This window comes from Sarcophilus harrisii, chromosome 1 (genome assembly GCF_902635505.1).
Source record: "Sarcophilus harrisii chromosome 1, mSarHar1.11, whole genome shotgun sequence".
Taxonomy (NCBI): Eukaryota; Metazoa; Chordata; class Mammalia; order Dasyuromorphia; family Dasyuridae; genus Sarcophilus; species Sarcophilus harrisii.
The window spans coordinates 641,701,946-641,727,197 of NC_045426.1; the positions used below are offsets into that span (position 1 = coordinate 641,701,946).

General features: G+C 35.2%; 1 protein-coding gene across 4 annotated transcripts in view; it reads left to right on the forward strand.

Moving 5' to 3' along the window:
- Positions 1-25,252, forward strand: part of ARHGAP39 (Rho GTPase activating protein 39) — a 327,894-nt gene that overhangs the window by 189,486 nt on the left and 113,156 nt on the right. The window contains exon 5 of one of the 4 annotated variants that reach the window (XM_031947350.1): positions 23,729-23,812. The exons of the other annotated variants lie outside the window; for them this stretch is intronic. Coding sequence (XP_031803210.1) covers positions 23,729-23,812 — 84 coding nt within the window. The remainder of the gene's footprint in view (positions 1-23,728; positions 23,813-25,252) is intronic. 4 annotated transcript variants of the gene reach the window in all.

A 25,252-nucleotide genomic window follows, 5' to 3' on the forward strand; every position in this document is an offset into this window, starting at 1 on the left:
TTCTATTTTTTAATCTACTCTATTTGTTTCTGTTTTATAGTAGAGTTCATCCCATTCACATTCAAGTTATGATTATTAGCTCTGTATTTCCCTTTATCCTACTTTTTTCCCTATATATACTTTTGTTCTGTCTTTTTACCCTCTACTTAGTTGTGTTGGGTTTTTTTATTACCCACCCTACCCCCCCCCCCACCTTATCTCTTATCACCCCTTCTCCCCTTCTCTTACCTGGATTTTCCCTTGTGTTTCTGCCTCCCTTTCTATCCTGCTCCCCACTTTTCTTTCCTTGTTCTCCTCCTACTTCTTTATAGTGTTAAATAAATTTCTATGCCCGGCTGAATAATTAAATTATTTCCTCTTTAGAACCAAAACAGATCAAGTTTCAGACAATGCTCACTCCCTTCTCTTTTCCCCCCAATTGTAATAGATCTTTTGCACTTATTCATGTGAACTAATTGTCCCATTGTACCTCCCCTTTCTTCTTTTTTTAGTACAGACCTGTTTCCACCCCTTAATGTCTTTTTCTTTAAAGTCATCCCATTAGATTTCATTCACAACCACACCCTCAGTCCATGTGATTACCTCCCCTCCCCCCCCCTCTGTCTATCCCAGTGACAGTTACAGTTCTCAAGAGTTACAGATATTATTTTCCCATCTAGGGATGTAAATAATTTAATCTTTAAATAATACATTTTTTTACCTGTTTGCCATTCTATAGTGCTCTTGAGTCCTAGGTTTGTAGATTAAATTTCTTGTTTAGTTCTGTTTTTTCAATAAAAATGATTGAAAGTTTCTTACTTCATTGAAGTTCTGTCTCTTCCCCTGAAAGATAATGCAGAGTCTCTCTGGGTAGTTAATCCTTGATTGTATCTGCAGGTCCTTTGCCTTCTGGAATATGGTGTTCCAGGCCATCCAATCCTTTATTGTAGAAGCTGCCAGATCCTGGGTAATCTCTATTGTTGCTCCTTGATATTTGCATTGTTTTTATCTGACAACTTGCAGTATTTTTTCCTTGAAGTTGTAGTTCTGGAGTTTCACAGCAATGATCCTTGGAATTTTCTCTGTGGTATCTCTTTCCAAAAGTGATTGATGGATTCTTTCAATGTGTATTTTCCCCCTTTGTTTAAAGAATATCGGAGCACTTTTCCTTTATGATCTCTTGAAGAATGATATCTAGGCTTTCTTTTTTGGGGGAGGGGAGGTCGTGGCCTTCAGGTAATTTTAAGTCCTCTCTTCTGGGTCTGTTTTCTAAATTGGTGAATGGTTGAATACGTTATGGTATATGAATGTAATGTGAAATTATTGTTCATCATAATGATGAGCAGACTGATTTCAGAAAAGCCTGGTAAGATTTACATGAACTGATACTGAATGAAGTAAGCAGAAGCAAGAGAATATATTGTACATAGTAAGAGCAAGATTATGTAATAATTAACTAAAATAGCTTTTCTCAGCAATTTATGATCCAATACAATTCCAAAACATGGGATGGAAAATGGCATCCACATTTCAGAAACAACTATGGAGACTGAATGTGGATCAAAGCATACTATTTTCTCCTTTTTTTGTTGTTTGCTTTTTCTTTCTCATGGTTTTTCACTTTCACAATATGACTAATATGGAAAAATGTTTAAGGTGATTGTACATGTATAATCTATATCACATTGCTTGCTGTCTTGGGGAAGGGGACAGTAAGAGGAGGGAGAAAAAATTTAGAACATACAGCCTTACAAAAATGAAGGTTGAAAACTATTTTTACATGTAATTGGAAAAATAGAATACTGTTGAAAATTTTGAAAAGAAAGAAAGAAATGATAAGCAGGATGATTTCAGAAAAATCTGGAAAGATTTTCATGAATTGATGCAAAGTGAAGTAAGCTTAACCAGGGGAACATTGTACACAAAAATAATATTGTATGATAAGCAATTGTGAATGACTTAACTATTTTCAGCAATACATTGATCTGAGATAATCCCAAAGGACTCATGGTGAAAAATTCTGTTCTCCTCCAGAGAAAGAATTGATGACTTATGTATGTAGACCACACATAGCATTCCCTCCCTTTTTCATTTTCCACCACAAAATAACCAGTATGGAAATGTTTTATATGATTGCACATATCAGATTGCTTACTCTCTTAGAGAGGGGATAGTATTAGGAACTTAAAACTCTAAAAGAAAAAAAATTATCTGTTGAAACTTTTTATGTAATTGGAGAAAAAATTATTTAAAATAATTATTGAATTCAAAATGAAGGCATCAAAAAGAATTCACTAGTGGGAAGAGGAGGCCATCATTGCAGAGGGTCACTACCGTGTGACGAAGGCCCCAGGCACTAAGAGAAGTTCCAGGATAAGAGAACAGTTGGATCTAAATAGGCATAGTTTAATTGGAATCAGAGTGAGCCAGACTGCATTTGGGAAACTGTCAGTTGCTTTTGATGACCTAAGTCTCTCCCTGAAACAAAGGCCTATCTTTTAAAACAATTTTCTTCCAGTGATACAGTCTGTCTTTGAAGCATGAAATGCCCCTGTCTCTGAAAATTTCAATTTTTATATGACCAGACAAGCATTGGAGAGAGAAAAGATGGGCATAAGGAGGCCCGTAGCATCATTAGCAATAAAGTATTGCCTAGGAGGTGTGACATAAATTAGATATTATCCATGAAAAGCATGAATATTAAAGGAAGTAAAAAGTGAGGGATTAACTAATGAATATCTTAATTGTTTCATTGTTACCTCATTGTTTTGTTTATTAGTGGTGTAGAGTAAGCCCTTCAGTTTATCTAGTAGACCCCCTATTGACAAGAATCACATAGAATAAAAATTTAAGAGTGACTTGCAGTCTGTATCCCACATTAATTTCAATTTAGTTTAGTTAGCATTTATAGAATTTATTTCATCTAAGCTTTTATTTAATCACATCTATCAGAGTATCTATATAAGCCAATTTTTCTTTAATTTATTCAGATAGGTTATTTATCCATTCATTTTATGTGAATATTGGTGAGAATATCTTGCATGTTTCCTTTTCTATTCATTTTGCTTCTGGTCCTTTAGCTAATTCACTTGCCTTATAACATTTTATGTTATATTGGCACTCCATGCATTTTTTAGTTTGATTTATGTGTGTTTTTTTTTATTATAGCTTTTTATTTACAAAATATATGCATGGGTAATTTTTCAGCATTGACAGTTGCAAAACCTTTTGTTCCAGTTTTCCCCTCCTTCCCCCCACCCCCTCCCCAGATGGCAGGTTGACCAATACATGTAAAGTATGTTAAAGTCTCTCCAGGCCTTTCTGAAATCATCATGCTGGTCATTTCTTACAGAACAATAATATTCTATAACATTCATATACCACAATTTATTCAGCCATTCTCCAATTGATGGACATCCACTCAGTTTCCAGTTTCTGTCCACTACAAAGAGGACTGCCACAAACATTCTTGCACATACAGGCCCCTTTCCCTTCTTTAAAATTTTTCTGGGAAATATATAGAGAATTGACTCTAATTTATAAGAAATCAAGCCATTCTCCAATTGATAAATGGTCAAAGGATATGAACAGACAATTTTCAGATGATGAAATTAAAACTATTACTACTCATATGAAAGAGTGTTCCAAATCACTATTGATCAGAGAAATGCAAATTAAGACAACTCTGAGATACCACTATACACCGGTCAGATTGGCCAGAATGACAGGGAAAGATAATGCAGAATGTTGGAGGGGATGTGGGAAAACAGGGACACTGATACATTGTTGGTGGAATTGTGAACACATCCAGCCATTCTGGAGAGCAATTTGGAACTATGCCCAAAAAGTTATCAAACTGTGCATACCCTTTGATCCAGCAGTGTCTCTACTGGGCTTATACCCCAAAGAGATACTAAAAAAGGGAAAGGGACCTGTATGTGCCAAAATGTTTGTGGCAGCCCTGTTTGTAGTGGCCAGAAGCTGGAAAATGAATGGATGCCCATCAATTGGAAAATGGTTGAGTAAATTGTGGTATATGAATGTTATGGAATATTATTGTTCTGTAAGAAATGACCAGCAGGACGAATACAGAGAGGATTGGCAAGACTTACATGAACTGATGCTGAGCGAAATGAGCAGAACCAGGAAATCATTATATACCTCAACAGCGATACTGTATAAGGATGTATTCTGATGGAAGTGGATTTCTTCGACAAAGAGAAGATCTAACTTAGTTTCAATTGATCAAGGATGGACAGAAGCAGCTACACCCAAAGAAAGAACACTAGGAAATGAATGTAAACTGCTTGCATTTTTGTTCTTCTTCCCAGGTTATTTATACCTTCTAAATCCAATTCTCCCTGAGCAACAAGAAAACTGTTCGGTTCTGCACACATATATTGTATCCAAGATCTACTGTAATCTATTTAACATTTATAGGACTGCTTGCCATCTTTGGGGAGAGGGCGGAGGGAGGGAGGGGAAAAATCGGAACAGAAGTGAGTGCAAGGGGTGAGTGCAAGGGATAATGTTGTAAAAAATTACCCTGGCATAGGTTCTGTCAATAAAAAGTTATTTAATAAAAAAAATAAATAAAATAAAATAAAATTTTTCTGGGATATAAGCCCAGTAGTAACACTGCTGGGTCAAAGGGTATGCACAGTTTGATAACTTTTTGAGTATAGTTCCGAATTGCTCTTCAGAATGGCTGGAGATTCCACCAACTACCACAATTCCACCAACAAAGTATCCATGTCCCAGTTTTCCCACATGCCCTCCAGCATTCTGTATTATGTTTCCCTGTCATTCTAGCCAATCTGACAAGTATGTAGTGTTATCTCAGAGTTGTCTTAATTTGCATTTCTCTGATTAATAATGATTTGGAGCACCTTTTCATATGGCTAGAAATAGTTTCAATTTCTTTGAGAATTGCTTGTTCATGTCCTTTGACCTGTGTGTGTGTTTTTTTTTTAACATGTTTTTAACCATTTCTCTTGTATTAAAAACTTCTCTTTTGTGGCATATATGATTAATCTGGTTCCCTTCAACTTAGATCATTCTCTTATACAGACATTTGGGGAACAGTACTCAATAATAGTTACAAAATTAATCATACCCTTTGTGTTGTTATTTTCTAGGAGAAAGGGGATTCTATTTGTAGGAAAAATAAACATTATAAAATTATGTTGTACTTGTAAGAGCAAAAAATAAAAGTCAACATATATGGCCAGTAATTGAACAATAGGTTAATAAATTAAGTTTGTTAATATAATGGAATATAGTGCTAAGAAAGTTAAACATATGAGGTAGATATACACTATGGAAAAAGTCTGATAATTTCAGAGTTAGAATTTATGTTGGTGATCATTGAAGCTATTTTATACCTTGAACATAATTCAAAATATATATAGTATGACAGACAAGTAATCATCCGTCCTTCTTTAAAAACTTCCAGTGAGGGGGAACCTGCTATTTTCTGAAGCAGCCCACTTCATTTTTGAATCAAAGACTATATGAAGTGATATCAAGTCAGTGTTAAGGGCGACTCAGTCAGACTTTAACAGAGAATAGAATCTTTTTTTGTTTCTGCCATGTTTGTTCATTTATTTGATTCTAACTTACTTAATCCTAGGGACTTTATGTAACATTTTACTCTTTAATTTTTGTTTGATTGCTTTAGTTAATGGGATTATTTAAGTTTATAATACAAAATAATAATATAAACTACAGAAAAGTCAGAGTGGCTATGATCTACAATGAAATAAACTCAACTCTAGGATTAGAGGATCTGGGATAAAATTTCTGGTCTGAATTTTTAGATGAAGAAATTGAAACTATTTCTAGTCATATAAAAAGGTGCTCCAAATCCTATTGATCAGAGAAATACAAATTAAGACAACTCTGAGATATCACTGCACACTTCTCAGATTGGCTAAAATGACAGGAAAAGACAAGGACAAATGTTGGAGAGGATGTGGGAAAACTGGGACACTGATACATTGTTGGTGTACTATGAACTGGATCCAGCCATTCTGGAGAGCATTTTGGAACTATGCTCAAAGAGTTATCAAACTGCGCATACCCTTTGACCCAGCAATGTTACTACTGGGCTTATATCCTAAAGAGATCTTAAAGAAGGGAAAGGGTCCCATATGTGCAAAAAATATTTGTGACAGCCCTGTTTGTAGTAGCTAGAAACTGGAAATTGAATGGCTGAATAACTTTTGATATATAAATGTTATGGAATATTATTGTTCTGTAAGAAATGACCAGCAAGATGAATACAGAGAAGCCTGGAGAGACTTACATGGATTGGTGCTAAGTGAAATGAGCAGAACCAGGAGATCATTATACATGGCAACAGGACTATTTAATGATCAATTCTGATGGACGTGACTCTCTTCAAAATTGAGATGACTCAAACCAGTTCCATTTGTTCAGTGATGAAGAGAGCCATCTATACCTAGGGAGAGGACTGTGGGAACTCAGTGTGGACCACAACATAGAATTTTCATTCTTTCTGTTTTTGTTTGCTTGAATTTTTGTTTTCCTTCTCAGATTTTTTTATTTCTTTCCAGATCCGGTTTTTCTTGTACAGCAAGATAACTGTATATGTATATTGGATTTAACATATATTATAACACGTTTAAAATGTATTGGACTACCTGCCATCCAGGGTAGGGGTGAGAGGAAGGAGGGGGAAATTTAGACAGAAGGTTTTGCAAGGGACATTGTTGAAAAATTACCCATCCATATGTTTTGTAAATAAAAAGCTATAATAAAAAAAAATTCTGGTCTGTCCCTTCCAGATCTGTGATCCTAGAGTGAAGTCAGAGAAATGATTAGATGATTTATGTGCTGAGAGTGTTGATTACTTTGAGAAAGCTATTGGACGACATGACTACCTAGATTGCTAGAGGTTTAGAAGTGAATGGGAAAAAGAATTATGGACTCTTAATTTTTCTTACCTTTACTCCCCCCCCCCATAATGTAACTAATGTGTAAATGTTTTATGTGATTTAATTTTTTTAAATAGGTGTTATTTTTTTTTTCTTTCTGACTGGGTAGAGAAGATGGTGAAGAGATGGAGTATAATTTGGAACTAAAATAAAAATTAAAAACTTTAAAAAAAAAGAAATGAATGAGTAGTGAGGATGCTAAGATTTAAAGAGTACAAATTCCTTCTAAGAGTTTGATAATGAAAATGGAGTGGCTGAACAGTCAAGCAAGCTGCCTTTACAATGTAAAAATGAAGACTCAACAACTTGTTCTCATTGATAGTCCAGTCCCTAATTTGCCAGAATCTTATCTCCAGCCTCCCTTCTTCTCGCTCATATATTCCCACAACTTTTTTTGCATAGTATCTTACTTTTTCAAATATATGCAGAGATAGTTTTCAGCATTTACCTTTGAAAACCTTATGTTACAGATTTTTCTCCCTCTTCTCCCCCATACTCCTTCCAAAGACAACAATCTGATATAGGTTAAACATGTGCAGTTCTTCTAAACATATTTCCATATTTGTCATGCTGCATATATAAAATCATATTAAGAGGGAAAAAACACAAGCAAATAAAAACAAAAAAGTGAAAATCCTGTGCTTTGATCCATATTCAGTCTCCATAGTTCTCTCTCTGGGTTGCGGGATGGCACTTTTCCATCATGAGTCTATTGGAATGTCTTGAATCACCTCATTGTTGAAAAGAACCAAATTCAGCACAATTGATCATCACCTGATCTTGTTGTTACTATGTACAGTGTTCTCTTGGTCCTGTTCATTTCAGTCAGAATCAATTCGTGTAAGCATTTCCAGGATTTCTCAAATCAGCCTAACTCATTATTTCTTATAAAACAATAATATTCCATCACATTCATATACCATAATTTATTCAGATTATCTCCAACTCCACTCATTTTCCAGTTCCTTGTGACTACAAAAAGAGCTGCTACAAACATTTAGTTGTACATACAGGTCCCTCTCCCTCCTTTATGATCTCTTTGGGCTATAGACTCAGTAGAGAAACTGCTAGATCAAACAGTATACAAAGTTTGGGCATAATTCAAAATTGCTCTCCAGAATAGTTGGATCAGTTCACACTCCACCAGTAAGTTGCATTAATGTTCCAGTTTGCTCACATCCCTACCAACATTTATCATTATATTTTCTAGTCATCTTAGCCAGTCTGAGAGGTGTGATGTGGTTCCTCTGAATGTCTTAATTTGCATTTCTCTAATCAATAGTGATTTGGAGCATTTTTTCACATGGCTAGAAATGGCTTTAATTTTTTCATCTAGAAAGTGCTAAAGTGTCTGTTAATATTCTTTGACTAGCAATTAGGGAATGGCTTGTATTCTTACAAATTCTTACAAATATAATTCTCTATATATTTTTTAAAGGGGGCCTTTATCAGAAACACTGGATGTAAGAAAATTTTCCCAGCTTTCTGCTTTCCCTTTATGGCTGTGTTGGTTTTGTTTATGCAAAACCCTTTTATTTTAATGTAATCAAAATCATCCATTTTGCATTTTATAATGTTCTTTAGTTCTTCAGCCAGAAATTTCTCTCTTCTACACAGATCTGAGCGATAAGATTATCCTTTGTTCTCCTAATTTGCTTATATTGTCATCCTTTATGTCTGATTTGTCAAGTAGTGAGCTCTTATCCCAAAAGCTGGAATATTTAGGTTTATCAATACTAGATTACTATAGTCATTAACAATAGTTAATGTGTTCTGTGAACCTAACCTATTCTACTGATCCATACTCTTTCTTAGCCAGTGGCAAATGGTTTACATAACCATTACTTTTTATAGTTTTAGGTCTCTCATATCTGGACCACTTTCATTGGCATTTTCCCTCCACTGATTCTCTTGAAATTCTTGACCTTTTGTTAATACTTTTCTATCTCTTAAGTAATTTTTTGGCAGTTTGATTGGTATGGCACTGAACGAGTAGATTAATTTAGATAGAATTGTCATTTTTATGATATTAAGTCATCCTACCCCATGAGTACTTGATATTCTTCCAGTTGCTTAGATGTAACTATACTTATTTGAAAAGTGTTTTGTAATTGTGTTCATGTAATTCCTGGACCTGTCTTGGCAGATAGACCACTAAATATATTATAGTTATTTTAAATGGTATTTCTCTTTCTATCTCTTGTTACTGGGCTCTATTGGTAACATAGAAATGCTGATTATTTTTATTTTATTTTATTTTACATCCTGCATTTGCTAAAATTGTTAATTGTTTCTAGTGGGGTTTTTTAATTGATTGCCTAGCATTCTCTAAGTAGGCCATCATATCATCTGCAAAGAGTGATAGTTTTGTTTTCTCACTACTTAATCTAATTCCTTTAATTTCTTTTTCTTCTCTTATTGCTGAAACTAACATTTCTTTTATAATATTGAATAATAGTACTGATAAAAGCCAGCTTTGTTTTATCCCTGATCTTCTTGGGAATGCTTCTAGATTATCTCCATTATATATAAGATTTGCTGATGGTTTTAGATATATGCTACTTCATTTTAAGGAAAATTCCAGAAATTTTAATTTAAGGAAATTTTTTTTCCCTTAGGGAAATTTTCCTAAGGAAAATTATTCCTCTGCTCTCTGATGTTTTTAATGGGAATGGGCATTGTATTATTCAGGTGCTTTTTTTGCATCTACTGAGATAGTCATATGATTTCTATTGGTTTGGTTATTGATATGGTCAATTATCCTGATAGGTTTCCTGATACTGAACCAGCCCTACATTCCTACTGTAAATCCTACTTGGTTATGATGTATTATTCTGGTGATAAATTGCTGTAATGAGTATTACTACTGGGCTTATATCCCAAAGATATCTTAAATAAGGGAAAGGGACCTGTATGTGCAAAAATGTTTGTGGCAGCCCTCTTTGTAGTGGCCAAAAACTGGAAACTGAGTGGATGCCCATCAATTGGAGAATGGCTGAATAGCTTGTGGTATATTAATGTTATGAAATATTATTGTTCAGTAAGAAATGACCAGCAGGATGATTTCAGAAAGGCCTGGAGAGACTTACATAAACTGATGCTGAGTGAAATGAGCAGGACCAGGAGATCATTATATACTTCAACAACAATACCATATGATGATCAATTCTGGATCGTGGCTCTCTTAAACAATAAGATGAACTAAATCCGTTCCATTTGTTCAATAATGAAGGGAAGAAGGGGAAAAATTGGAACAAAAGGTTTTGCAATTGTCAATGCTGAAAAATTACCCAAGCATATATCTTGTAAATAAAAAGCTATAATAAAAAATATATATTATTTCAGTATAGGTGATATTCATCTTCAGTATCATCTATTCCGTAAACATTAGTGTTCAGTATGTAGAATGTGTGTGTGTGTGTATTTCATTAAATTTATTTTTTAAATTCTTTCTTCAGTGTATTTTTTTCACCAATTTTTATAGTAGCTCTATATGGTCAGAGATCTTTTTGAGTTTTTGTTCATTTTTAAAGATTGAGGTCTGCTCCTAAGGTACAGAGGAAATTGTTTTGAGCTTTCTCTGCAGGGCCACAGGGGCTTCTCACTGACTGGGCTGATTGGTAGTGCTGCATGGTTCCCCACTGTATTGGATTGACCTGGCCAAGTCCAACCTGATTTCTGTTTTGATTTCTTACAGCTTCAGACTATCTCTTCTATATCTCTTTAAACTGCACCGGTGAAAAATAGAGTCTTGTATAAGCTATGAAGGCTGTTTTACTATGCTCTTAGCACTCAAATGATTCATATAGTCCTAATGTGATTTCATTGATTCTATTCTAGAAATGAGCCTTCTTCCCAGCAGAGGCAATCTGGCAGCCACATTTCATTCATTTAACACTTGTCGAGCACCTGTTATGTTCTGGACCTAGTGTTCAACTCTTGGGGGTACAAAGATGAAACAGCCCTTTCCCTCGAGGGGGGAATAGGACAAAGACACAACTGGTTATGACAGAAGGTAGAAAGTGATGGGAATAAAGGAGAGATACAGTTTGAAGAGGGAGTAATGAGGGATTATGTGATATTAGTAAAGAAAGTTTTCAAAGTGGAAATCACTCCACTAATCACTCCATTGTATGTTGAAAGAAAAGAAAGATTTCAAAAGGTTGATAGATATAAGGAAGGAACCTGTATCATAAGCATAGAGACACCAAAACAGGAATGGCATTTATGAATGCACCAAGCAAGGAAAGTAGAACAAGAGTTTGACTTAAACCTGTAATACTACAAAGGAACTGGAAAGATAGATTAGAACTATATAGTAGAAAATTTAAATGCTAGCCTAAGAGATTTGAGTTCTATTCTGAGAACAGTGGGGAGCCAGTGAGGCTTCTTGAGCCAAGAAGGTGATACAATCTTTAGCCATAGTAGGAAGATTTTTTTATTGATTATGGAAGAGAGTAAGTAAACTCAAGGATTAGCATACTGCTGTATGGTTTTTTTTAAGCCAGCATTTAAAAGGAAGTATTGCATGTGTCCAGAAGTTTAAAAACAGACAAAAAAACATCAAGCTTTCTTTGTTCATTCAAATTGGATGTTTCTGTGTCAATGGATGTGGTCTTAGGAAAAATACTTTTGGACTTGGAAGTATGTGAAAAAACATTGTCAACCATTATTTTTCAGATATTGACTCCCTATCTTTAATTGTCTCTGTTAGTTCTAGTTAGGATTTTGATAGCCAGAGTTTCTAGTAGACCACTTAAATAACTACTGCTCTTATTGCTTTTATTTTTTTTGTCTCATTTTTTTAATGTCACCATAATATCTAAACCTATTCTTCTCTACCTTAGTCAGTCAGTAAATATTTAGTAATTGACTTCTGTATGTCAAGTACTATGCTAAGTGTTGGTGATATCAAAAAATGCAAAAGAGATGTCCTTTGCTTTGAAAAGAGAATTTTTTTTTCATAAGACAGTTTGGTATAACTCCCTGGGTCTGATATTATGTGAAATATCCTTTTATTCAGTCTCAGTAAAGAAGAAAAAGAAGTATATTTCCTCATTTTTTTCTATGGAGTCAAGTTAGCTAATTATCATTTAAGTGTTGAGTTCCTCTTTTTTGTTGCTTCCATTTGTTATTTTTTTAGTCATGTCCAAGTCTCTTTGAGCCCATTTGGGATTTTCTTAATAAAGATAGTTAGGTAGTTTGCCAGTTTTTTTCCAGCTCACTTGACATGAGGAAACTGAGGGGAACAGGGTTAAGTTACTTGCCCAAGTTCACACAACCATTAAGTGTCTGAGGCCAGACTTTAACTCAGGAAGACGAACCTTCCTGACTCTAGGCTAACATACTATCTTTATAGTAGCTCTATATGGTTAGAGCTCTTTTTGAATTTTTGTTCATTTTTAAAGATTGAGATCTGCTCCTAAGGTACAGAGGAGATTGTTTTGAGCCTCCCCTTTTTATATTTACAGTGTAATAATTTTGTGTACTGTTATGCATGTTTGTCATTATGTTATAAAACTGAATTGATCTATTTGGTTTTCCTTCTATTTCTTTTTGGTTTGGACCTAAATTTTTATATATGTATGGAGAATCCCTGACATGGACGTTTGCATCTTCCTCTCCCCCCTTACAAATCACCAAGTTGCCTAAAACTTGCCCTTTAGTTGTCTAGGATCAGAGGGAAGTATAGTGACTTGCTCTTGATCATTCAATTTGCAAATGTCAGGGAAAGATGTGAAATTCAGTCTTCCAAGTTTGACTTTAACTCTGCCATGCTGCATCTTTTGGGACTCATGGCATGTATGAGAAAACAGGTATGTCAAGACAAGAAGGAATTATTTAGATGTTTCTGAAGGAGTTTGGCAGTATTCTGCAGGTTAGCAGAGTGGAGCCTTTAGCCTTGTAGCTCATATATCAAGAATTATATCTTGTTAGCATTGAGAGTAATCTTAGAGTTTACCTAATTCAACTCTTTCATTTTTCAGTGAAAGAAGCTGAAGTCCTGAGATAAATGACTCCATCATGCTAACCACTAGTAAGTGTAGCAAATGGAGCTTTGATTTCAAACCTCGAGCACTTTTCTCTATATCACATTTGTTTAGACTTTTTTTTTTCTTTTTTAAGCAAAAGCTTAAGTTCTTAAAGACCTATAGAAAGAGGGAAGTACTTCTTTTTGTCTGAGAAGCTGTCAAAACTTAAAGGAAACATCTTGTGCATTAGACCTAGGCTTCTGCATTATTGCATTTTCATGGCAAGAAGCGCTTATCTCCAAAGGAAGGTAGATTCTCTTTGTCTTTAGTCATAACTCCTATCTCCAACATACAGCTTTTCCAGGGAAATGTCCTTTGAGGAGGCAGGAAATCATGAAGATAAAACAGTTCAAGTCAACAAACAATGGTTATGTGCAAGTCACTGAATGCTAAAATATGAGGGGTAGCAAGAAAAAAAAGGAAACAGCCCCTGTCCTAAATGAGCTTACGTTTCTCTGGGGCCTATGAGAGGATTTCATACACCAATTAAATTAAATTATTTTTAATTACATAATAAATAATGTCATGCTATAAAGACGTATAAAGATTTATAAGCACAAGCAGTGGATATAAATACCATGATCCTCATCTTGCATAAGGTGCACCTTTGCAAAAAGGTGACTGACTTGCCAGTAGTCATAGGAAGTACTTCAAGCTGAGGTCAGACTCGGGTCTCCTGCCTCTCTACAAGGCTGCTTTTCACCATATTTCCTGCTGCTGAGAAGCAACAGGTGCATCTGGAGGCAGAGTAGTGGCCTCTTCAGATTAAGGCAACAAACCTTAGGGAACAATATTCATTCCTGTAGAGTGATGTTGCCAAAAAAAGGAATTTGTGCCCACATAAATTCCACATGTTAACAGTTTCTCCCAAATCCTGTTTTTCATGAGATTCCTGGGAAGAGAGAGGGAGAGGCTGCAAATTGGTTGGGACCATTTGTTACCATTTGCTGGCACAGTAGGGGGCTTCCTGTGCTGGTAAAGTGATGGGCATGACATATCGGCATGATTGGGGATTAGTGCAGTCTGTCTTGCTCACTATATGCTGTGTGCCAAACACATGACAGATGCTTCCCCACCTCTTTTCCTGCCCCACCCCCATCTGTTTCTGACTTCAGGCCTGCTTATAGGATCCAGGCACGAGGTGGGGAGGGATTTCTGAGCTGCAATGCGGTGCAAGATGCAGCCTTGTGAGAGGGAGTATCCCATGTTAGTCCAGACCTATTTAATTAGGGTCCATGATGCAAGTAAATTGTGAACTGCAGTGGCGTGGCTGGAACCACAGTATTTTTAAGACTGTTGAGCATGAGACAGTCTAGGCTTTCTCTCTTTAGAGCATGGGTTTTTATAATGCGTCACCAAGGCACCATTAGAAAGACTATGGTGGTCATGTGGCATGAGTCACAATTCCTGCTAACTAGCTATGTGATTTTGAATGTCACTTAATTTTTTCAGTCCTTAGCTGAGATAAAACAAGAAGATTAGACTAAATTATCTTTAAGGCTGTAACAGCCTAACAGAACTTTGATGTAAGAGAAAGGGTTTTGTACTTGTCATAAGAGGATTTGGGTTCAAATGTTGAGTTTGCCCATTTGCTAACTGTGTTAAACTTGGGCAATCCAGCTAATTTGTTCATCTGTATAATCAAGTGCCTGAAGCTTTTAAATCGGGGAATGGCATGTTCAGACCTTTGTTTTATTTACATCACTTTAATAGTAGTGTAGAAGGTGGATAGGGGAGGTAGAAATTCATGTGACTTAGCAAGTTTGCCTCCCCCATCATAAGCGTGTCTCTGTTAACTATGCTGCCAGGATGAATGAGAGGATTCTTAGCCTACAAAGTTCCAAGGAAAATCCTTTTGTTCATAAGGTTCTCATAGACATTAGATCTCTTGATTAGAAACTCCTTTGGGGCCTTTATGTCCTGGAATAGGTGTGAGCATGTAACTACTGGGCTGAGATTGGCAACAGAAACTTCTCACCACCACATGAAGTGGCTGACATAGAAAACATTTCCCAGACCTTGGTGGATTTTCACTGCTTTAGTTAATATACATTGCAGCTTTGCCCATTTGTCTTCTTGGCATGGTATGTGGTCAGCACTTATTTTTCTCTTTTCCTTCAAAGCAGTTCTTCTTCCTGAGGAAAATAAGATAATGTTTTCTCTGGCTTCTCTATTCTCTCCTTAGATCTTTCTGTATTACTATGAGTTAGTGTCTTATACTTTCTAATAGACAGCCCTTTCCTATAAAATTATTTATCAGTTGGAGCATGAAAGCAGAAACTGATATTGAGGAAATGGATAGCATTATCTATATGAGTTTAAATAATGGAAGCAGACTTTGATGACTGATTGATGTACTGTACTATTTCAGGGTTTCTGACTTTTTTCACTGTGCCATAAGCTCCTCCCTTTTACTTCTAAACTCAACATGTCCATCTTAGCATATCCAAAATGGAATTAATGACCTTTCCCCTCTAGGTCTTCCTTTCTTCCTGATTTTTCTTTGTTGTCAAAGGATCCATTGCCCTTCCACTTATCCAGTGACCAACCTAGGGATCGCTCTTGTCTCCTTTCTCTCACCAAGTTGAGCCGATCGCATGCCCAGTCCTACCAATTCTGCCTTCATTGCCTCTTTCTTGTAGACCCCCTTCTCTTCTCTGACACTGCCGACATCGTAAGGAAAGTCCTTATTAACTATTACAATAACTGGTTGGTAAGTATATCAGCTTTCAGTCTCTCCCCAATCTAGTCCATCTTTTTAAGTCTAAGTCTAATTATGGTAACTAACCCCTTCTAATGCAATCAACTCCCATTACCTCCTAGGATCAAATATAAAGTCCTCCAGTTAGCTTTTAAAGTCATTCCAAACCTGACCTTTATGGTTTTTCCCAGTTTTTTTTTCCTTACTCCTCTCCACATATTCTGTGATAATATACATGGACCTCCTAGGTGTTTCTCGAATATAACACTCAGTTTTCCAATTCCAGATATTTTTACTTGTTGCCCCCATATCTGGAATTTTCTCCCTTATCACCTCAACCTCCTGGCTTCTCTGGCTTATTTCAAACTCCAGCTAAAATACCACCTTCTATAAAAAGCCAAGCTAAATCTCATTTGCTAATGACTTTCTTCTGTTAATTATGTCCAGTTTTTCATATGTATAGCTTGTTTGTACATGTTTGTTTACAACTTGTTTGTATCTCTACCCCCCCACCCCTTTATAATGTAAGATGTTGGGGAACCAGAATTATCTTTTGCCTGTGTTCCCCTCTAAAACCTGATAAAGGCAAATTGACTTGAGTTCTACTCTTCTGTGCCTTCATTTGTGATTTTTATGATGTGCTAATGGTGAAAAAAAAAAACAGTCATCAATTAGTGACTGATATTCTACACTTAATGTGGCCAGTCCTTGAATTAATAGCATAATATGTCAAGATTTCTGTTTGAAACCTTTAAAGTTTCATAGCCCCCTCCAGCACTTCTGCTCTATGATCTTAGGATCTCTGGATTGTCCTTGTACCATAATCAGGCATTGAAAGAATTCTCATAAGAGATAAACCCAAACATAAAAACAGTGATCTAGAATAGAATCTATTAGGAAAAAAAAAAATTAGGGGTAGTAGATCTCAGACACGATCAAAGTTTAAAAAAAAAAAAAAAAAAACGAATCCAATCAAGAGAGAAAACTGTGTGTGTGTACCTATAATATAAAGAGAGAAGGGGGCATATCTGTGTGTGTGTGTGTGTGTGTGTGTGTGTATATATAAAAGTAATGTGTGTGCAGGTGTATATATACATGTAAATGTAAATATATCCGTGCTTACCTATAGCCTGCTTGGGGTAAAGAGGAAGGGGGAGAAAAGAGGAGGAAAAAGAATAAAGTAAAAAGTATACAGCAAAGGATAAAAGAAAAACTACTAAAAAAAAAAAAACAAAGAAAAGATGAACAGTTATGAATACAATGCTCTATTATATATTCTTTCTTGAAATGGAAATGTATTGCCTATTTTGAATCTTCTCTGATGTTCTACTGGGAACATGACAATTTTCTTTTTTTTCATTTATGTTTTAAATAAATAAATAGAAGGAGAGAGGGAAAGAATGAACGAATGCACAGAGGGAGGGAGAAGAAGGGAGGGAAGAAAGAAGGAAAGAAAGAAACCTCAGAGGAGCATGATTTTATTCAATTGTGATAGAATGCTAAACCATAGAATCAATGGAAGCCTAAAATGAAGCCCTTCCTCATTCCCTTAACTTCTAGGGCCCCTTTATCTTGTATTTATTCTCTACATAGATAAGAAGTAGCTAAGTAAATGAATTGAACACTTTGTGGTCCGGAAGGCTTAAAGTTCCAATCTAGCCTCAGACAATTACTAATTATGTGACTCCTGGGCAAGTCACTTAACCACTGTTTGCCTCAGTTTCCTTGTTTGTAAAATGGGAATAATAATAACATTGACCTCCCATGGTTGTCATGATGATCAATTAAAATAATAATTGTAAAATATTTAGCACAGTACCTGGAACATAGTATTATGTAAATATTAGCTGTTGTTATTATTGCTGTTATTGTTAAATATGTATTTATCTCCATTAGGTGCTTGAAAAAATAACTTGTTTTGTTCTTTAAATCAGACTCTAAATGCCTAACTGTGCTTGAAAAATAATGAGTGCTTTTAAAATGTTTGGTAATAGATTGATTGATGATCCACTAGTTCTCTTACAAGAGAATAATTGAAGATGACAAGGTCCAGGGGAAATAGCTGAATGGGTATTAAGAATAAGTAATCGGGCGAGACTTACATGAACTGATGCTAAGTGAAATGATCCAGGAGATCATTATATACCTCAGCAATGATACTGTATGAGGATGTATTCTGATGGAAGTGGCTTTCTTCGACAAAGAGAAGATCTAACTCAGTTTCAATTGATCAAGGATGGACAGAAGCAGCTACACCCAAAGAAAGAACACTGGGAAATGAATGTAAACTGCTTGCATTTTTGTTTTTCTTTCCAGGTTATTTTTACCTTCTGAATCCAATTCTTCCTGTGCAACAAGAGAACTGTTCGGTTCTGCACACATATATTGTATCTAGGATACACTGTGACATATTTAACTTGTATAGGACTGCTTGCTATCTGGGGGAGGGGGTGAAGGGAGGGAGGGGAAAAGTTGGAACAGAAATGAGTGCAAGGGATAATGTTGTAAAAAAAAAAAAAAAAAAATTACCCAGGCATGGGTTCTGTCAATAAAAAGTTATAATTAAAAAAAAAGAATAATTAATCCTTTAAGGTATCAACTCCCTGTTGAGTTTGAGTATCTGAGAATCCCAGAGAATGCATCCAGTTTGGGCTGTGAAATTCGTAACAGTTTTGCTGCTTTGAGAGCAAACTCCCCTTTTTGTGGGGTTTTCCCATATTTCTCATTAGTGAATAAGAGAATTTTGGATTGATGGAATTTTCTTCTCAGAATAGAATTTTAGGATATTGATTGAATTGAGTAGGTACAGAAAAATTTTTGACAAGTTGTAGCACTTATTCTTATTTAAAAACAAGACAAACTGTTAGGGTAGAGGCAAAGAAGAGCTTTTTAAAATATGTAACATAATATATAAGTATATATAATATTATAAGTAGTATCTGTCTAAAACCAAGAGCTAGCATTATCTACAATAGGAATAAGCTAAAGGACCTTTCAATAAGATCAGAGCTAAGTAAGGATTTCCATTTTCACCATCACTGTTCATTATACGGCTAAAATATTAGTTATATAGCAAAAAGAAATGAAAAAGAAATTGAGAATAAGCATAGGCATAAAAAGGAAATCAAATTATTACTTTTTTCAGATGAAGTTGTCTTTTTCATAGTCAATGAAAAAACTAGTTAAAACAATTTCCAACTTCAGCAAAATTGCAACATAAATAATAAAAATCATGTAAATTATTAGCATTTCTCTATATTACCAAGAAAATCCATCAGAGAACTATTAATTGCTCATGGGTGGATTAAGCTATTATTATAAAAATAATAATAATAATAATAATAGTATTATACTAGTCAAACTACCAAAGAATTACTTTATAGAGCAGAAAAAAAAAATAGTAACAAAATTCTTCTGAATGAATACAAGATCAAGAATGTAAAGGGAATTAGTGAAAAACCATAGGAATGAAGGAGGCCTAGCAGTACCTGACCTCAAACTATACTTCAAAACTGTAATTATCACAACACTTTTGTACTGTGTAGGAAATAAAGTTGATCAGTAAAATGGATTAATTATACCACATACAGAAGCAAATAAGCACAGTAATTTACTGTTTGATAAACCCAAAGATGACAGCTATTGGGGCAAAAACTTGGTATTTGACAAAAATTGTTGGGAAAACTGGAGAGTTGCCTACAGAAGTTAGCTGTAAACTAAACTCTCATACCATTTGCCAAGATATACTCCAAATGTATATATGATTTAGATATAAAAGTTAGCATTATAAAAAAATTGATGTTACATGGAAAAAAGTGTAGTCAGATCTAAGGATATAGAAAGAGTTCATGACCAAATAAGAGCTAGAGAGGATCATGAGAAATAAAGTAGACAATTTTGATTATATTTTAAAATTTTAATTGTTTAAGTAAAACTAATTCAGCTAAAATAAGAGGAAAAGCAATACATTGGTGTATATGGTACATGGTGCAACGAAAACTTGCTGCAGATTTCTCCTCACTCCCTCAAGTTTTTTTGGTAAAGATCTCATTTCTAAGTTTTATAGGAAACTGAGTCAAGTTTATAAGAACAAGAGCCATTTCCCAGGTGATGAATAGTCAAAGAATATGAATAAAGAAAAAGAGAAAGATATCCGGATTTATAAATAATCATATTAAAAATGTTCTAAATCACTAATAATCAACAAAATGCGAAGTAAAACATCTTTGAGTTACTATCTCACAACTATCAGATCAACAAAATTGACCAAGAAATAAAGTGATAAATTATAGAGGAACTGTGGGAAAATAAGCATGTTAGTGTACTGTTAGTGAGGCTATGACCTGGTCCTGCTATTCTGGAAAGCATTTGCAAACTACAACCAATCCTGAGCTTTCAAGGGATAACATTCCTAGAAAATGGCTTGAATGTTTAAAAAAAAAAATGTGAATATTGGTACATTGAATTTATGGGGAAGAGGAGGTTAGGTTCCTACCCAAAATTAATCCTTCTCTAGAGATTACTAGATATTCTGATAACCTATAAATGGCAGTACACAAAATTAAATTGGTGACTTGCAAACATTTTTCTTCAATACTAGCACACTAGAATTCTGGGACCTTTTGTACTAATATATCAGTTTTAAAAATATTTTAGAAAATATTCACTTTTTTAATAGATGAAATCCACAATACCATAATTATTATATAGCAAATAAAGCCAAACTAAACATTTTTTATTTTGAATCTTACTTTGCACAGGATAGATGGCAGTGTAAAAGACTATTACTATATTCTATATTGCTATGTAAAAGACTGTTACTATATTCTATATTGCTATAAACTTTCTGCTTTGGGCATAATCTTAAAACCTCTGAAGAGTTGCTGAGACTTTAGTTGCCTCTCTCAGAAAATAATAGAATTGGCAAGATTTTGACACCACATCTGACACTTTGTTTTTCATAGCTGGCAGATGGCATTGAAGATTGTGAAAGATACCATTTTGAAATAATCCATCAGTGATATCAGGTTTGGTTACAAGAAAGTCTTCAGAAAATCTTCAAAGTCATTAAATGCCCATTTTGAAAAATTCAGTGTTATGGATAATTTTGCTAGATATGATATTTTTAGTCACAGGCCTGGTTCTTTTGATTGCTGGTATATATGATTCCAGGATCTGTTGTTTTTTTATTGTGGATGCTGCTAAGTCTTGTATAATTCTAATTGTAGCTCTAGTATATTTGAATTGTTTTTTCTTGTTTCTTGCAAAATTTTCTCTTTGATCTGGGGGTTTCAAAATTTGGCAGTGTTTCCACATTGTATTTCCATAAAGGATCTCCTTGAGGTGATGATTAGTGGATTTTTTTCTATTTCTACTTTCTCCTCAATGTTCTGTCACTTCAGGACAATTTTCTTGGATTATTTCTTACATTATTGTGTCAAGGTTCTTTTCTGGTCACAGCTTTCAGGTAGCCCACTTCTTATTTTTTTTTCTTCTTGATCTTCTTGATCCCCAGATCTGTTGTTTTTCTTATGTATCACATTCTATTTTATTTTTTCTTTATTTATATTCTGTTTTGTTATTTCTTATTATCTTATAGCTTCACTGGCTTCTCCTTGCCCAATTCTAATTTTCAAAGAGTTATTTTCATCTTTAAGACTCTTATCTCCATTTTTAGTTGGTTAACTTTTTCATAATCTTGTTTTTCTTGGTTGGTTTTTATTTTTTTGTTTCCTTCACTGTCTCTCATTTGACTTGTTGTTTGTTTGTTTGTTTGTTTATTTATTTGTTTGTTTTTTGCTGAGGCAATTGGGGTTAAGTGACTTTGCCCAGGGTCACGTGACTTTGCCCAGGGTCACACCGTTAGGAAGTATTAAGTGCCTGAAGTCAGATTTGAACTCAGGTTCTTCTGACTTCAGGGCCAACTCTTTAGCCACTGTTTCATCTAGCTGCCCCTCTCATTTGGTTTTTAAATTCTTTTTTGAGTTCTATAAATGCTTTCTGGGTATGGAGCCATTTAATGTCATACTTTGGGATAGAAGAAGATTTTTTTACTTCACTGTCTTTCTCTGAAGCTGAAGCCCTGTCTTCTCTATTTCCATAGTAAGTTTCTGTGGTTGGGCACTTTCTTCTTTGCAGGTTCATTGTTTTGTTATGTGTTGTTTTCCAATGGGAAGCATTAGTATAAGGGCCTCTAATGGGAGAGGGTGACTCTAGCTTCACTTAAGCTTTCCCGTCTGACCTGGGAGCCCCAAACCAAAAACTCCATCCCCCTGCAAGTATTGGCAGACAGTAGGGTCCCTGCCCCACTGCTTTTGGGTATGCTGACTCCTCCTTATCGCAGGCCCTAGCTCTGCAGCACAGGTGGGCCTGATGTTCCTAATCAGCCTTCCGAAACTTAGACCACCAACTCCACAGGAAGTCCTGGAGGTGAAAGTTTCTGTGGCTCCAGCCAAATCTAGCTAGCCCCAGGGTTCTCCACTTGTTATTTCTAGCAAGCTAGCCAGAAGTGTTTGCATTTCACAAGTTAGTCTTCCACATGGCTTCTTTTTTGGGATCTTGGGTTGTACCAGGAGGACCCCTGTTGTGCCTCAAATCTTCTTGATTTTTCACCAGTCTATGTATGCCTTGAGGTGCAAATTTGTTCTGTTTGTGAGTGAAATCTGGAGAGATTTAAATTTATTGACTTATTCCCCCAGACCCTTCATTTAAGAAAAATCATTTTTGCTGTTGGGGTAGAAGAGATTAGAGTAGGATTAGACTTGAAACAGGTAACCCATGATGGTATCTTATACATAAATAGTGAAGTTTAGTAAAGAGTTAGAGGGTTGAAATAGGACCCTGCATGTAAAGTAGAGAATGCACACCCTGAAGGTGATGTGATTAGTGGCAGTGCAGAGAGTTGTGGGAATCCCCTTTGGTCACCGCAGGTCCAATGTGAAAAGAATTCACGAATCCAAAAAGTCTGACTGGCAAAAGGGAAGTTTATTGTGTTGGCACTAAGAAGCCAGCTTTGCTTTAAAAAAAAAAAAACAAAAAAACTGACTTCTTAGTGACAAGGTCTTGGCAAAGAAATAATAAGAGGTTATCACTGAGAAGGTCTCTTCACAGCAGGCAGGAGTTCCTACCAGGACTATTCCAACTGTTCCAAGAGAGGTCACTTGGCAAAGCATACTACTTCAGACTTCTGCAAAGAATGAAGTTTAAAATTGTTTTTTTATAGGAAATCTGAGACTGGAGTTTCAGCTGAATGAGATTTCTTCAATGTTGTCACTGCCCCTAGATTTCCAGTTGAATGAGACCACTTAAGTTCGAGCTAAGTAGGGAGTGGTCCTGGGCCAATCTTAATAAAACCACTTAACTGCCCCAAAGTATGGGTCCCTGACAGAAGAGTGTTTCAGGGCTCACCCCAAAAGTCAAGGAGGGACAGTTTCAGGGTTCACCCCATCAAAGGAACTGCCCCATTTTAACAGAAGCCCTGAAGCATCTGTATGTTGACTTGTAGAATGGGAAAATTTGGTTGAAACTGGATTGGTTGAGTCTATTTGCTTTATTCTTCCTGCCTGAAAAGCAGCCTACCAAGGCTGCAGACTGATTCCTTTACTGATCATGGGCAAATCAGTCTCTTTGGATCTATTTCCTCACTTTAAAATAGGAATAATAATAATTGTAGTTATGAACTATCTGGGTTGTTGTAAACATAAAATTAAATAATATTTGTAAAGTGCATTTTAAACCATGTATCTATATAAACTGAATTCTGATGGTATCATTGGTGATATCAAGTAGAGAATGAATGATTGTTTATGTTATAGAGGGAATTCTTGTTTTGAGTACAAGTTGAGCTAGATGGCCACTGAAGCGTGTTTAATGTGTTGGATCTGCACACATACATACACACACACACACACACACACACACACACACACAGTGTGTATGTACTCCTAAATCAAAGATACCATGATTTGTCATATGTTGAAGTTGCTTTTACTCAGTCTAATTTTTTTTTTTTTTTTTTTTTTTTTTTTTTTTTTTTTTTTTTTTTTTTGCTGTTTCAGTTCTTCCCCATCAGGAGTATTCCTTGAGAAGGATTATGAGATTTATCGGGATTACAATGCAGAAGGCCAACTTCTTCATTACAGGTAGCGAATGTTTACTTCCATGTTTTTGTAGCTGTCTTTTATTAGACAGACTTTTATTAGAAAGAGGAGTTCTCTTCCATGTATTTTGAGATGCAGTAGGGGGTGGGAGATAGCCATATATATAAGATGAGGTATGAGAAGGCAAAGAAAAAAACTGGTATAACCAATGAGATAAATAGATCTAAGCTAAATTTTAACTTGATAAAGAAAGATGCTAAACAGTTTGCTGAATCTTTATCAAGCTAAAATTTAGCTTAGATCTATTTATCTCATTGGTTAAACCAGTTTTTTTCTTTGCCTTCTCATACCTCATCTTATATATATATCAGCCACATCCTATTGATGTTTTTTCTGTTTTTTTTTTCCCATTTAGATTAACTTTTTAACTTCTTGTAAGTTCTTTTCATTCTTTTGACTGCCTTTTATTCTTATCTTCTTTTTATCTAATTCTCTGGCAGTCAATACAATATCCCTAGAGTTCTTTATTTTCCCAGTTAATTTAGCCCCACTCTCATAGAAAGGATAGAATTTTCCCCCTCCTTTTAGTGAAAAATGCATATATACATTCCACACCACATATGATCATGACCTTGGGATTGGGAGAAAAGGAGGTGATACTATAGGAAATTATTTATGATAAATATTGACACTTCTATGCTAGAAAACTGGTTGTCTGTGTACCAAAGCCTCAGAATAGTAATCTTTTCTTATTTTTGTTATTGCTCAGTCATGTCTGACTTTTTGTGATTTCATTTGTGGTTTTCTTGGCAGAGACACTGAAGTGTTTTGCCATTTCCTTTTCCAGCTCATTTTACAAATGAGAAAATTAAGGCAGACGTGTGTGTACTTGTCGCCAGGGTCACAGTGTCTGAGGTCATATTTGAACTCAGGAAGCTTTTCTTGAATTTAAAACTGACATTGTATCTACTTTATCATCTGGCTGTTTTCTTTTCTTATTGCTATATGTTAAGTATAATGAACAGTGATGCAAGGAAGGCAAGTATAATTATTATGAGGGAAAGGGTGGAATCTTTGTTGTGCTACTGACAATCGGAATTGCAGCTCATGCTATTGTCCAGGATTCCCTTGAAGTAACTTTATTTCATAGAGCAGCATGGTTGTGAGAGCTCTCATCCTGGAGTCAGGCAAACTGGATTTCAAATCTGTCCTCAGACATTTACTAACAGGTTCCTTATCTGTAAAATGGAGATAATAATACCCCTAATCTCTAGATCATTGAGAGGATCAACTGAGATAATAATTATAAAATACTTAACACAATACCTAGCACTTAGGAGGTGTTATATAAATAATCAGCATTTTCTACGTATATCATTATTCCACTATTGTACCAGATTTGCAACTTTGTATTTTTATTAACTGTGTGTTTATTACATCTTATTTACAAAATTATAAACTCCCATTAATGCAATGACTGTA